This window comes from Podarcis bocagei, assembly GCF_964188305.1.
Source record: "Podarcis bocagei genome assembly, chromosome: 7".
Taxonomy (NCBI): domain Eukaryota; kingdom Metazoa; phylum Chordata; class Lepidosauria; order Squamata; family Lacertidae; genus Podarcis; species Podarcis bocagei.
In genome coordinates, this window is record NC_138132.1 from 6,330,292 (window position 1) to 6,345,751 (window position 15,460).

Genomic DNA, 15,460 nt, shown 5'->3' on the forward strand with positions numbered 1-15,460 from the left:
CAGGTTACAGACGCTTCAGGTTACATACGCTTCAGATTACACACTCCGCTAACCCAGAAATAGTGCTTCAGGTTAAGAACTTTGCTTCAGGATAAGAACAGAAATTGGGCTCCGGTGGTGCAGCGGCAGCAGGAGGCCCCATTAGCTAAAGTGGTGCTTCAGGTTAAGAACAGTTTCAGGTTAAGAACGGACCTCCGGAACGAATTAAGTACTTAACCCGAGGTACCACTGTATATTTGTTCGTTTTTTAGACTGGGAGATTCTTGAAATGCTGTGCGGTTTAGGAATGCTTTAACATGAATAAATAAATGCCCCATTGCCCTTTTCAAAGCTCCTCTTGAAGCGCCAGGGACTAGAAACTTGGCAGGGCTTTTGTTTTTAACAAACAGGCAGCCGGCCAGGGCTTATTCTGAAGGTACGTGAAGCCAGCACCTTGCTGAAACTAAGCAGGTCTGAATCTGGTAACTGCCTAGTGAATTTTTGGGAGCCCCTTAATGTTAGCATGACCTAAGAGACTTCAGTCTCCCCACAGCCTTGTCTCTGACCCAGCAGAACACCACCGACCCCCTTCTCCCTCTTCTGAACTCAGAAACACCCCTTTCCCCAGGACAAAGAATTAAACCCCAGCTTCTAGAGTCCGCTGCTTCCCAGCAGGTGCCCTCTGCGTGAATCAAAGGGTTAATTACATTAACAAGGGATTTATCAGGTTACAAACACTGAGCTTTACTGTGTGGCTAACGAGCTCATTACCCTAGCAAAGAGCGTGCCTTTATTTCCACACACACAACCACATGCCCCACCTGTAGAGGCAAGCAGTGGGGTTTTCACATGTGGGTTTGGGCTGGTTAAAGGGGGGTAGACTTGACACCCACTCTTTTCCAGGGCCCACCAAATAACTCAAAGAGGGGGCAGCCTGTGTCTCGAAAGCTAGAGTGTCAGGGAGGAGACATGTCCCTGATGTGTTAGATTTCTAGGTGAAAGGATTGTTCTGTTTTCGTAAAGATAAATATTCAGGTTTCACATGGAAGTTGGTCACGTCAGGGAGAAAGGTTGTAGTCTACTCCGTCTGTCCCCCTGACTTGCTAGCTTTCTGGGGCCACATTTATTTATTATCTATTGGTTTTGTTCATGAAATTCCTACCCTGAGCTTCCTCCCACAGGAGCCCAGAGCAGCGAGCATCAAAACGTTAAAATGGTGCAATAAAAATAAAACATTTAGAACATACTGTATTTTGCGCCCCATAGGACGCTCCGGCCCATAGGACGCACCTAGTTTTTTTGGGGGGAAATAAAGGGAAAAAATTTATTTTCCCCCCAGGTGCGGGGCTGGAAGAACCAGGTCGGGGAACAGTGGGAAGGCACGCTCTGCCTCCCCGCTGTCCCCCGAGCTTGTGGGGCTGGCAATGGGGAGAAGTGCGCTAATCCCGGGACGGCAGACAGCTCTGCGACGCCATCCGGAGCGGGGCGGGACTTAGCGCCCCGCTCGGGATGGCGGCGCAGATCTGCCTGCAGTCCCGGGACGGCAGGCAGCTCTGCGACGCCATCCGGAGCGGGGCGGGACTTAGCGCCCCGCTCCGGATGGCAGAGCAGATCTGCCTGAAGTCCCAGGACTGCAGGCAGCTCTGCGCGGCCATCTGGAGCGGGGCGGGCTTCGCCCCCGGCTCCCGGTGGCCGCGCAGAGCTGCGCTGATCCCGGGACGGCAGGCAGCTCTGCACCGCCATCCGGAGCGGGGCGGGACTTAGTGCCCTGCTCCCGATGGCCGCGCAGAGCTGTGCTGAGCCGGGGACTGCAGGCAGCTCTGCGCAACCCTCGGAGCCGGTCTCCCGAGGGTTGCGCAGAGCTTCCTGAAGCCTGGAAAGCGAGAGGGGTCGAAAGCCTGCATTCGCCCCATAGGACGCACCCAGATTTCCCCTTCATTTTTGGAGGGGAAAAAGTGTGTCCTATAGGGCGAAAAATACGGTAATAAAAAATAAAGCAGCGACACACCCTCAGGTATTGATTTCATGGATGCTACGGCCAGTGTCTATCAGCCACCAGCTGCTGGGGTAAACAGGAATATTTCTAACTTTCTCAATAGTGAGGGAGACAGGTGTACCTTGCCAGGAAAGGTGTTCCACACCCGGAAACCATCACCGAAAAGGCCCTGTCAAGTCACAGTAAGCTTACCAATCACAATCCAGTTGTGTTTTTTCTGCCTGCCCTTCTGCTAGCGCTGGAGAGACACAAGCCACGATCCCTATCTTAGCATTGCATCCAAATCAGGGATTGTGGTTTGTTTCCCTTCCAAGGAACTCTGATCTGTAGCCAAGGTTTGTCCTTGGCTCACTGACCGCGGTTTGTTAGAGCAAAACAAACAACGGCCCGCAGTTTGGACGTGACCCTAAGCCAAGGAGCATGGCCTGTCTCTTGCAGGGAAGACCCAAAAGGTTGCATCCAATGTTAGTCCTGCTCAGAGTAGACCCACTGAAATTAATAGACACGGCTAACTTCAGTCAAAGAATCTCACTGGCGTACACTTGCCCGTGAGCCAAAGGATGAAATTCTAACTGGGCTGACACACAGCCTGTGATTTTAAGTACTGTGACATCAACCACCCATATCCAAATTTCTGAACGCAGGAGGCCCAAGACGCTGGTCCAAGGTGGTGCGGTTGCTAGGCAACAACCTCCAATGAACCCAGCTTCTTCTGAACTTAAACGCATAAGCCACATGCACCTCATACACTTATTTCTGGGCCAGACCTCGCCAGGATATATAGACAGGCAATAATAATAATAATAATAATAATAATAATAATAATAATAATAATAATAATAACAACAACAACAACAACAACAACAACAACAACAACAACAACAATAATAAATTATTTATACCCCGCCCATCTGGCTGAGTTTCCCCAGCCACTCTGGGCAGTTTCTAATCAAGTGTTAAAAACAATACAACATTGAATATTAAAAACTTCCCAAAACAGGGCAGCCTTCAGATGTCTTTTAAAGATAAGATAGCTACTTATTTCCTTCACATCTGAAGGGAGGGCATTCCACAGTGCGGGCGCCACTACCAAGAAGGCCCTCTGCCTGGTTCCCTGTAACTTCACTTCTCGCAATGAGGAAACCGCCTGAAGGCTCTCGGTGCTGGATCTCAGTGTCCGGGCTGAACGATGGGGGTGGAGACGCTCCTTTAGGTATATAGGAACGAGGCCATTTAGGGCTTTCAAGGTCAGCACCAACACTTTGAATTGTGCCCAGAAACGTACTGGGAGCCAATGCAGATCTCTCAGGACCAGTGTTATGTTGTCCCGGAGGCCATTCCCAGTCACCAGTCTAGCTGCCGAATTCTGGATTAATTGCAGTTTCCGGGTCACCTTCAAAGGTAGCCCCATGTAGAGCGCATTGCAATAGTCCAAGTGGGAGATAACCAGAGCATGCACCACTCTGGCCAGACAGTCTGTGGGCAGATAGGGTCTTAGCCTGCATACCAGATGGAGCTGGTAGACAGCTGCCCTGGACACAGAATTGACCTGCGCCTCCATGGACAGCTGTGAGTCCAGAATGACTCCTAGGCTGCGCACCTGGTCCTTCAGGGGCACAGTTACCCCATTGAGGACCAGGGAGTCCACCACACCCGCCCGCCCCCTGTCTCCCAAAAACAGTACTTCTGTCTTGTCAGGCTATGCCAACCTGGCGCACTCTAGCTGTAGCCCAAAATATTTACAGGGCACCATGTTGGCCGGGCCAAAGGTGATGGGCAGCAGCGGGCAGAAACATGGCTTTGCCAACACCCTCCTTCCTTCAGCTCCCAGTGTGATCTCACTGGATGCCTTTCTGCAGCTTCGCCTTCAGTTACATTTGCCTAGAACAATTGAAGCTGTCAACGTGGAGCTGGAAGCCGCGAGATCAAAGCAAAAGGGGAGCTGCGAAGGAGCTGAGCAGCATGGCAAAGTGCCTCGTGGCGACCCAGCCAGCCAGCAGGCCAGCTCCTCTCAGCTCAGCTGCAGCACCGGGCCCCTGGGATGAGGTTTGCGAAACCGGAGCCACTAAACTGAAGTGGTTTCCATTGACAAGGCCATAGTGGCTTTGCTAAATATAGTGGCTCCATAGCTCAGATCTGAAGTCTCGCAACCTGTCCTGGGCATATACTGTATTTTTCGTCCTATAGGGCGCACTGGCCCATAGGACGCACCTCGTTTTTTTGGGGGGGGGGGGAAATGAATAAAAAAAAATTATTCCCCCCTTCCCATCGCGGCTGCCGCCCCAAGCCTTGCGCACACCGGCCCGAAGCACAGGGCACCCTCCGGAGGGCTCCCCGTGCTTCGGGCGACAGGCTGCCGCCCCAAGCCTCACGCGCTCGGTGGGACCTCCTGCCGGGCGCGCAAGTCTTGCGGACACTCGCCGGGGCTGCAGGCTGCTGCCCGCAAGCCTTGTGAGCCCGCGGGAACTCCCGCCGGGCTTGCAAGGCTTGCGGATAGCTTCCTGAAGCCTGGAGAGCGAGAGGGGTCAGTGCGCACCGATGCCTCTCGCTCTCCAGGCTTCAGCGAAAGCCTGCATTCGCCACATAGGACGCACACACATTTCCCCTTCATTTTTGGAGGGGAAAAAGTGCATCCTATGGGGCGAAAAATACGGTATGCCTAACTCAGAAATGGGCAGCTGTGGGATGAAAACCTGAGCATTGTGGTGGCCAGGAGATTTGTGGATCGAGCCACAAAACCTACAAGATACACACAGAGAGACGTTGTTTCTGTATTCTTTAGCCATCAGTATGAATGGGTGGGGGGCATCGCTAGATTAGCATTTATCTGAAAACCTATGAGTTCTGGTGCCGTAAAAACATAATGGAGAACTGGACTCTGAGTCTATTTTTAAAACTTCTCCCCCTCTCACTCCCATATGAGGAAATACTTCAAAATTGGAGACAGCTGTTGCTGCCGCTTGTGAGAAAGGGAAATTATTTGCAAACTTTTTTCTTTTTGCTGGAGGATAACTTGGATTTTGATTTGGGTTTTTTTTTTTAAAAAAAAGAATCTTCTACTTTGAGATAGTGGGATTTTTCACCCTTTCATTTTTCCCAGGGACCACCTCAGGCTTTACTTCGAGCTATGTGAAAACTAGTTTTGCAGAAGCACAGAAGAAATATGTGAGATATTGCACTATGAGGCTGAGAATTCTGCTGTGGGGGACCTCAACTCCCCCTCCCCACCATCAACTTTCCTTTTATAAAGACAAGTTTCTGTCCCTCATGATGAGCCTGGAGGTGTGGGGGCAATGCCTGAAGTCTCAGGTACCCGGAGGTGGACCTCAGTTAACGTTTTCTAAAGGGTTGGGGCAGGATATCAGCAGAACCAAAACAAGCCATGTGAAATGGCAAACATGTCAGAATAATAATAATAATAATAATAATAATAATAATAATAATAATAATAATTTATTTATACCCCGCCCATCTGTCTGAGTCTCCCCAGCCACTCTGGGTGGCTCCCAATCAAATGTTAAAAACAGTACAGCATTAAATATCAAAAACTTCCCTGAACAGGGCTGCCTTCAGATGTCTTTTAAAGATAGGATAGCTGCTTATTTCCTTCACATCTGATGGGAGGGCGTTCCACAGAGTGGGTGCCACTACCGAGAAGGCCCTCTGCCTGGTTCCCTGTAACCTCACTTCTCGCAATGAGGGAACCGCCAGAAGGCCCTCGGAGCTGGACCTCAGTGTCCGGGCAGAACGATGGGGGTGGAGACGCTCCTTCAGGTATACAGGACCGAGGCCGTTTAGGGCTTTAAAGGTCAGCACCAATACTTTGAATTGTGCTCGGAAATGTACTGGGAGCCAATGCAGATCACCCAGGACTGGTGTTATATGGTCCCAGCGGCCACTCCCAGTCACCAGTCTAGCTGCCGCATTCTGGATTAATTGCAATTTCCGGGTCACCTTCAAAGGTAGCCCCACGTAGAGTGCATTGCAGTAGTCCAAGCGGGAGATAACTAGAGCATGCACCACATGATTTATACAGAAGTCAGAGAACGTATGTAAAAAATAATAATGGTTCAATCTACCTAATTCATGCAGGTTTCAAAATCCAACTTTCTTCAGTGCAGGATTCTAAACTAGCTGCAGCACGGAAGACATATTGACCACAACTTGTCTTCTCAGTAAATTTGATTTGGCCCAACATTTGGTTTCAGCAGTTATTGTAGGAAACCACAGCTCTTTCCCAATCAGGGATGCCTCTAATAAAGCAGGGATCAATCATGTCCTTCTGCCTAACTTCCAAATTGCTAAGACTGGGGGTGTTTTTTGAGGGGGGGTGTAGGGTTTGCGGGTGGGAAAATGATAAAAGAAATTGCAAAGCAAAGCAAACATCTGTACCTTTTCTAATTCCAGAAGGTGGAATCTCAGAACTTGAATAGCTTGGATCATCTGCAATTATAAAGAGAGAGAAAAATAAGTCGTTGCTAAAGATTGGTGACTGTATTACTTTTCTTAGACTGTGATATTGTTGTTGTTTCAGCCTGCCGTTTTCCCTGACAGGAGTCAAGGCGGCTTACAGATAAAATCAAGAACTACTGAATACATATAATAATCCACCATTAAAAAGCAATTAAACATTGATAGGATTAAAACTATATGCATATATAAAATATGTTTATAAATACACCAATACAGTGGTGCCTCGCAAGACGAAAAGAATCCGTTCCGTGATTCTCTTGGTCTAGCGGGTTTTTCGTCTTGCGAAGCAAGCCCATTGACGGATTAGATGATTAGCGCTACAGTGGTGCCCCGCAAGACGAATGCCTCGCAAGACGGAAAACTCGCTAGACGAAAGAGTTTTCCGTTTTGGAGGTGCTTCGCAAAACGAATCTCCTATGGGCTTGCTTCGCAAGACGAAAATGTCTTGCGAGTTCCTGCGGGGTTTTTTTCCTCCCCCCCCCTTTTCTAAGCCGCTAAGCCGCTTATCAGGTGATCTGATAAGCTGATAAGCCGCAAAAAGCCGCTAATAGCGCTAATAGCGCTAATCCTCTAATCCGTCAATGGGCTTGCTTTGCAAGACGAAAAAACCGCTAGACGAAGAGAATCACAGAACGGATTCTTTTCGTCTTGCGAGGCACTACTGTATTAGCGCTATTAGCGGCTTTTAGCAGCTTTTAGTGGCTTATCAGCTTATCGGATCAGCTGATAAGCGGCTTAGCGGCTTAGAAAAAGGGGGGAAGGAAAAAAACCCCGCAGGAACTCGCAAGACATTTTCGTCTTGCGAAGCAAGCCCATAGGAGATTCGTTTTGCGAAGCACCTCCAAAACGGAAAACTCTTTCATCTAGCGAGTTTTCCGTCTTGCGAGGCATTCGTCTTGCGGGGCACCACTGTAATTACAATGAAAAAAGCATCCCACCAGCCCGTTAACTAAAAGCAGTCAATTCCCAAAAGCTTGTTGGAGCAAAAAGGTCTTCACCTGCCAGCGGAATGACAACAAGGAGGGAGCCAGGCTAACTTGTTTAGGGAGATAACTCCAAAGTCTGGGAGCAGCCACTGAGGAGGCCCTGTCCCATGTGTCCCCCAAGCCTTCCTGTGAGGATGGCAGGGTGGAGAGAAGGGCTTCCCCTGAAGATCTCAAAACCCAGGCATGTTCATATGAGAGAATACGGTCTTTCAGAGAGCTTGGGCCAACATGGTGTAGGGCTTTATAGATCATAACCAGCACTTTGAACTGTGCCTGGAAACAGACCGGTAGCTGGTGGAGCTGTTCCACCAAAGGAGTTTTCTGCTCCCTGGTCAACAATCTGGCTGCAGTTCTTTGAGCCGGTTGAGGTTTCTTAGCATTTTTCAAAGGCAGCCCCATATGGAGCATGTTACAGTCATTCCAGTGGGATGTAACTTGGGCCTGTGTCACTGTGGCCAAATCAGATACACTAAACCCTCAACTTTGGTGTATCTTGTCACACAGGGCTGTCTTAAGCATATGCAACACCAGGGTGCAAAAATCCACCCGGCGCACCCCCCCCCAGGTTGCCCAGTCCCAGGTGCGCAGGAGGGCGGAGCCGGCCGGCCGCCTCAGCATCTCGCTGGCTCGGTCGCCCCCGAACTTGCGGCGCAGAGCCGCCTGCAGCGGAAGAGCCTGCCGCGGCACTCCGACCGACGGGCGGGCTCTCCCCAGACTCAACTCTCAGGCGCCGGACTCTTGGCCTGGCGCCCCTGAGAGCCCAGCGCCCGGGTGCCCCACACCCCTAGCGCCTATGGGTAAGACGGCCCTGTGTCAGCTTTCATGGCCTAGAACCCTCGTACCTATGGGACCGCCTCTCCCGCTATGCCCCACGGAGAGCCTCAAGGTCCATAAATAGCAACACCCTAGAGGTCCCAGGCCCTAGGGAAATTAGATTAGCCTCAACCAGAGCCAGGGCCTTCTCAGTGATGGCTCCGGCCTGGTGGAACTCTCTGCCTCATGAGACCAGGGCCCTGCAGGATCTGATTTCTTTCTGCAGGGCCTGCAAGACAGAGTTGTTCCGCCTGGCCTTTGGCTTGGAATCAATTTGACTCCCTCCCCCTCTTTCTTTTTCCCTTTCTCCTCCTGTGATGAGGCTGCATTTTAATGTTTTGATGTTGTATTTTAATCTTGTTTTTTAAGTTGTATTTCAATCAACTTGTTTTTATTACTGGTTGTTAGCCGCCCTGAGCCCGGTCTTGGCTGAGGAGGGCGGGGTATAAATAATAATAATAATAATAATAATAATAATAATAATAATAATAATAGTTTTTGTTTTTGTTATCATTTAAAAATATATTTTAAAATTAGAATGCTAGTGGGTATCCATGAGAAAATATTCTGGCAATCCCACCCGCCATTGCACCCAATGTGCTCAGACCATGCACAATTTTGACTTTAGGCATGATCCCCGGAACATAACGCTCGTGTAAGTTGTGGGATTACTGTACCTCAAGCAAGGGGTGCCGCTGGTGCCCTAGTTTTTTATGTACATAAAGTACACAGAGTAAGTCTCACCGAAGATCCTGGTTTCCTTCTGAAGAAAACATGCATGGACTGAGGCAAACGACTTCTTAAATCCATGTTCAGAGTTAACCCATTTAAAGGCAGTACAGTGGTACCTCGGGTTACATACGCTTCAGGTTACAGACTCCGCTAACCCAAAAATATTACCTCGGGTTAAGAACTTTGCTTCAGGATGAGAACAGAAATCGTGCTCCGGCGGTGCAGCAGCAGCAGGAGGCCCCATTAGCTAAAGTGGTGCTTCAGGTTAAGACCAGTTTCAGGTTAAGAACGGACCTCCGGAACAAATTAAGTACTTAACCCGAGGTACCACTGTACAGTCAATCCTTGGGAAAGCGTCACCCGTCTCATCTGCTGTGGCAAACACATCCTTCTGGGAACCCGGGTGCAGATATCGGGACGGCCACGTTTGTGTCGCCAGAAAGGAAGAGATGCGCCACAAAAAAGGGGAAGGCGGAAATAAATCCCGCAACTGTCAATTGATCTGGAGATACCTATTTTATGAGCAATAACTATAATGTTGTGGTTAGAATAGTAGGTGAGGACCTGGAAGACCAGCGTTCAAATCACTGCTCAGCCGTGAAATTCACTGGGTGGCCTTGCGCCAGTCACTGTCTCTCATCCTAGCCTACTTCACAAGGTTGTTGAGAGGATAAAACGAGGAGGAAGAGAACCACGTATGTCACCTTGAGCTCTTTGGTGGAAACCTGGGCTAGAAATGAAATGAAAGCATCTCACCAGACTGTGACCAGGTGAGCTGTGGGCCTGCTCAGTCTGCTGGCCAGGTGTTGCTAACTGCTGACAGGCAGCTACAAGACCTCTTCCTTCTTAGAATTATTTATCTCTAAACTGGGCTTGGACCAGACAGCCTTTCAAAGAGAGATTCTCCTTTGTAAAGGAGGATAAAGCCAGAAAGCAATACAGTGGTACCACGGGTTAAGTACTTAATTTGTTCCGGAGGTCCGTTCTTAACCTGAAACTGTTCTTAACCTGAAGCACAACTTTAGCTAATGGGGCTGCCGTGCCGCAGGAGCACGGTTTCTGTTCTCATCCTGAAGCAAAGTTCTTAACCCAAGGTAATATTTCTGAGTTAATGGGATACGGGCGACGCTGTGGGTTAAACCACTGAGCCTAGGACTTGCCAATCAGAAGGTCGGCGGTTCGAATCCCCGTGACGGGGTGAGCTCCCATTGCTCGGTCCCTGCTCCTGCCAACCTAGCAGTTCGAAAGCACGTCAAAGTGCAAGTAGATAAATAGGTACCGCTCCAGCGGGAAGGTAAACGGCGTTTCCGTGCGTTGCTCTGGTTCGCCAGAAGCGGCTTAGTCATGCTGGCCACATGACCCGGAAGCTGTATGCCGCCTCCCTTGGCCAATAAAGTGAGATGAGGGCCGCAAGCCCAGAGTCGGCCACGACTGGACCTAATGGTCAGGGGTACCTTTACCTTTAATATTTCTGGGTTAGCGGTGTCGGATTCTTAAGCCTTATCAGAGGAAAACTGGCCACTCTCCAGGCACTCGGCTTAAGATCCTTGTTGACCTCGCCGTCTGTGTCTCCCGGCAGGATACAGGCTAGGTCACTATCGGCGATCCTCCTCAAGCGTGAGAAGGACACACCACTCTCCCCTCCTCCCTGCCTCCCCAGGGAGGGGAAAGAGTCAGACAGAAATGTATTTACATCGCTTTATTTCTGTCCTTGCAGCAGTACAGAGAAATGCATCTGCACAGTTCAAACTCCAACAGCAGAGAGAAAAACTCCACCCCTGTACTTCCAGTACAGGTCAGATGACACTCTGAGCTAACATCCGGTGCTCAGTACAGTGAATAGACTGCCCCTTTGTTCCCATGGTGCAGTCCCAAACATCAACATCCTGTTTTGCTTTGCAGCCACCTGCAGCTCGCTCTTGCATTGCTGCTTTTCCGTAACAAGCGGAGTCTGTAACCTGAAGCATATGTAACCTGAGGTACCACTGTACTTCTGAATACCAGTTGCTGGGTAGATGGCTCTTGTGCTGGGGTCCTCCTTGAACAGGCATCTGGGTGACCACAGCAAGAACAAGACACCGGACTGGATGGGTTCCCTTTGGCCTGATCCTGTAGGACACGTGGCTACCCTAGTTAAGGCTGAGAGGCGGCGGCTTGCCTAAGACTTCCTAGCAGACCGACGGCTGCAGCAACTCTAGAGCCAGGGATTTTATTTGCTTGGTTTTGCTGAGCAGCTGGTCTCTGCATCACCCTCAACGGGAAGGACCCAAGTTGTGTCCAGTTGGCTAGCAGGCAGTGAGGATCATTGGCGGAATCATTGGCAGGCCAGTTATTCGGAATCCAGATTTGTCTCTGCTGGCTGCCACTTGTGTAAAGCTGTGAAGGAATGATGGTGTGTGTCTAAGATGGGCGAACACCCTTCATGTGTACAGTGGTGCCCCGCAAGACGAATGCCTCGCAAGACGGAAAACTCGCTAGAGTTTTCCGTTTTGGAGGTGCTTTGCAAAATGAATCTCCTATGGGCTTGCTTCGCAAGACGAAAATGTCTTGCGAGTTCCTGCGGGGTTTTTTTCCTCCCCCCCCCTTTTTCTAAGCCGCTAAGCTGCTTATCAGCTGATCCGATAAGCTGATAAGCCGCTAAAAGCCGCTAATAGCGCTAATAGCGCTAATCCTCTAATCCGTCAATGGGCTTGCTTCGCAAGACCCAAAAACCGCTAGACGAAGAGAATCACAGAACGGATTCTTTTCGTCTTGCGAGGCACCACTGTACTCCCATCATCCTTCATGGGTTGCGGGACTACAACTCCCATCATCCCTGACCATGGTGGGTGCATAGCTGTCAACTTTTCCCTTTTCTTGCGAGGAATCCTATTCGGAATACAGTGGTACCTCAGGTTACATACACGTCAAGTTACAGACTCCGCTAACGCAGAAACAGTGCTTCAGGTTAAGAACTTTGCTTCAGGATGAGAACAGAAATCGTGCTCCGGGGGCGCAGCAGCAGCAGGAGGCCCCATTAGCTAAAGTGGTGCTTCAGGTTAAGAACAGTTTCAGGTTAAGTACGGACCTCCAGAACGAATTAAGTACTTAACCTGAGGTACCACTGTAAGGGAATTTTCCTTAAAAAAAGGGAAACGTTGACAGCTACGGGTGGGTGAGGCTGCTGGGAGCTGGAGTGCAACAACATCTGGATGGTGCACACATATTAATTGATTTATTAATTGATTCATCGGCTTTCCATAACAGCTTTTCCTCCAAGGCGCTTGAGGGGTTTACCTGCTTCTTCCCCTCCTCGTTTAATCCCCACAACAATCTTGTGAAGTAGGATAAGGCCGAGGGGCCATGACTCACCCAAGGACCTTGAACCTTAGTCTCCCAGATCGTGGACCAATACTCTAGCCACTACACTACACTTTCTCTGAATGGAAATGTGTGTGTGTGGAGAAGTGATTACTAAAAGTGAATGTGAGAAAATACCTCGTTGCTCCTATGCGCAGTAGGCAAGGCTGGCAGACGGAAAGAGGAAATGCAGTTTAAAAACTTAAAACGAGAAAAGTAAGAAGCGTCCTTACCAAGTTATCCAGCTCAGGATTGGAAGAAAATAAAGGTTTTTCTGTCCTAACCTAAAAAATGGGCATTTCGGGATGGGAAGGGGGGGGGAGAGAAGAAAACAGAAGGAGCGTTAGTACAGGGGGAGAAAACATGATAGAGAGAAATGTAAGGAATCGATGCGCATCACTGAAAAATCTGTTTCTCTCATTTCCCAGAAACTGTAAAGAAACGGCAAAAAAATGTGACTCTCGTCCCCTGAGAGCAGCAGCTGGCAGGAGAACATATATTTCACTTTCAAGAGTTTGCAACCTCCCTCTCTCCACCCCACCCCCACCCCAGGAGCCCCCTGTGCTTTTAAAATTCCTCAACATTTCCCCTCCCTGTATCAAAATGCAAAAGTGTAGTTCCCACCCCCTCCACATGTCTCATTTAAGAAACGAGAGAGACACGAGAGAGAAATCGCGGCAGTAAATAGTTTCAGGGCACTAAACAGACCCAGGCGTCTGCCCTCATCCTCTCTGTTCTGGGACAGGGCTCCGCCAACTTGGAGAATCAAAAATTCTGGTACCCGGGTGGGACCTTTAAGAGGAGATCCAGAGGCAGCTGCGAAGGGGTGTGTTTGTGTGTTTATATGTGTGTGTGAAGTCCAGTTTGGGCAGGTCTGGGGTTGGAGCAAAAGTTGTTTACTCACCTAAGGCAAAGTTTGCCTTGCTAGTGCCTTCCAGATGTGTTTGGACTACAAATCCCATCATTCCCAGTCATTCCCAGGCATCTGGAGGGCACCAGCTTGGCAAAGGCTGTCCTTGGGGGTACCGTTTTATTATTTTATTTTATTTTATGACGGCGAGTGAGGAGGACTCCTCCATTTCCCCTTTTGTTGTTCTGGCAACTGGCTGAAAAGATACAAGGGGGGGGGAGCTAAAATCCCAGTAAAAGGAATTTCCTAATTCCCAGCTGTGTCTCAAGGACAAACAGCACATTGCTAACACATATAACAATGCCTTATGCCTTTTAAAAAAAGAAGGGGGGGGTTAGAACTGAGAAAGACCAGTTTCTTAACCATTTCTTGTCTCGCCGTTTCTCTGCATCAGTTTGCTTGCCTGCACTGCCCCCACCATTTTCCCCAAAGGTTTTTCTCCCCATTGGGGGCACTGCCAGACTGGGATTCCATCACACAGTGGCAAATTCAGGTTCCACAGTTTATTTTACTTCAACTGGCTCTATATGCTGCTTAAGAGAGCCAATGTGGTGTAGTGGTTAAGAGCGGTGGACTCGTAATCTGGTGAACCGGGTTCGCTTCCCCGCTCCTCCACATGCAGCTGCTGGGTGACCTTGGACCAGTCACACTTCTCTGAAGTCTCTCAGCCCCACTCACCTCACAGAGTGTTTGTTGTGGGGGAGGAAGGGAAAGGAGATTGTGAGCCGCTTTGAGACTCCTTCGGGTAGTGATAAAGTGGGATATCAAATCCAAACTCTTCTTCCTCTTCTTCTTAACATCATAAAACTCAGATCACACAGCTAAAGTTCGTGAGGACCACTCGTGCGACAAACTCGCTTGGTTTTAAGAGCTTCTGGACACCCTGTTTGTCAAGCATTCGTTCCGATTTGCTTGCAGGGGAGGTTAGGTGATGTTAACATAGAATAATAGAGTTGGAAGGGACCTCAAGAATCATCTAGTCCAAACCCCTTCAATGCAGGAATATCAACCATAGCATTCTTGACAGATGACCCTCCAACCTCTGCTTAAAAATTTCCAAGGAAGGAGAGTCAACTACCTTCCATCCCTTGGTCAAACAGTTCTTACTGTCAGAAAGTACCGTATTTTTCGCTCTATAAGATGCACCAGACCACAAGACGCACCTAGTTTTTGGAGGAGGAAAACAAGAAAAAAAATATTCTGAATCCCAGAAGCCAGAACAGCAAGAGGGATCCCTGTGCAGTGAAAGCAGCAATCCCTCTTGCTGTTCTGGCTTCTGGGATAGCTGCGCAGCCTGCATTCGCTCCATAAGATGCACACACATTTCCCCTTACTTTTTAGGAGGGAAAAAGTGAGTCTTATAGAGCAAAAAATACGGTACTTCCTGATGTTGAGCCAGAATCTCCCTTTCTTGCAACTTGAATCCCGTTTCCAGTGCCCGCTGCCTTAGCTTATTCCTTGCGCTAGAAAGTCTGATTTGGGAGGGGGCAAGTGGGTTTGTGCCAAATCAAGGGTGCCAAATCAGCGCTGATTGTGCCTCCTGAACGTGCCACCGTGTGGTGGAAGCCTACCTATAATGAAAGTAACACTACAGACGCACTCTTGGCAAGGAGATGTACTGGAAATGGTGGGATAACACGTGCTGGACACAACCAGTGCTGGATTTACGTATAAGCTAAGCAAGCTATAGCTTAGGGCCCCACTCTCTTGGGGGCCCAAAAAAATTTAAAGGGGGGAAAAAACTGGATGCACATTTCCAAAATATAAGATAAGATAAACATAAAATAAAATAAAACCTAAAATACAGCAACAGTGTTTTGTAGGCTCCTATGATGTAAGTAGAGGGACGCAGGTGGTGCTGTGGGTTAAACCACAGAGCCTAGGAATTGCCGATCAGAAGGTTGGCAGTTCGAATCCCCGCGACGGGGTGAACTCCCGTTGTTTGGTCCCTGTTCCTGCCAACCTAGCAGTTCGAAAGCACGTCAAAGTGCAAGTAGATAAATAGGTACCGCTCCAGCAGGGAGGTAAACGGCATTCTGTGCGCTGCTCTGGTTCGCCAGAAGCGGCTTAGTCATGCTGGCCACATCACCCGGAAGCTGTATGCCGGAGCAGTGCACAGAAACGCCATTTACCTTCCTGCCGGAATGGTACCTATTTATCTACTTGCGCTTTGGCATGCTTTCGAACTGCTAGGTTGCCAGGAGCAGGGACCAAGCAACAAGAGCTCACCCC

The 15,460-nt window shown here is 49.3% G+C and overlaps 1 protein-coding gene across 2 annotated transcripts in view; it reads right to left on the reverse strand.

The window, feature by feature from the left end:
* The window catches only part of MEIS3 (Meis homeobox 3), a 75,593-nt gene that overhangs the window by 44,167 nt on the left and 15,966 nt on the right, over nucleotides 1–15,460 (reverse strand). For both annotated transcript variants that reach the window (XM_081200552.1, XM_081200553.1), the window contains 2 exons: nucleotides 12,552–12,602; nucleotides 6,368–6,418 (listed from right to left, as the gene is read on the reverse strand). In XM_081200552.1, coding sequence (XP_081056678.1) covers nucleotides 6,368–6,418; nucleotides 12,552–12,602 — 102 coding nt within the window. The remainder of the gene's footprint in view (nucleotides 1–6,367; nucleotides 6,419–12,551; nucleotides 12,603–15,460) is intronic.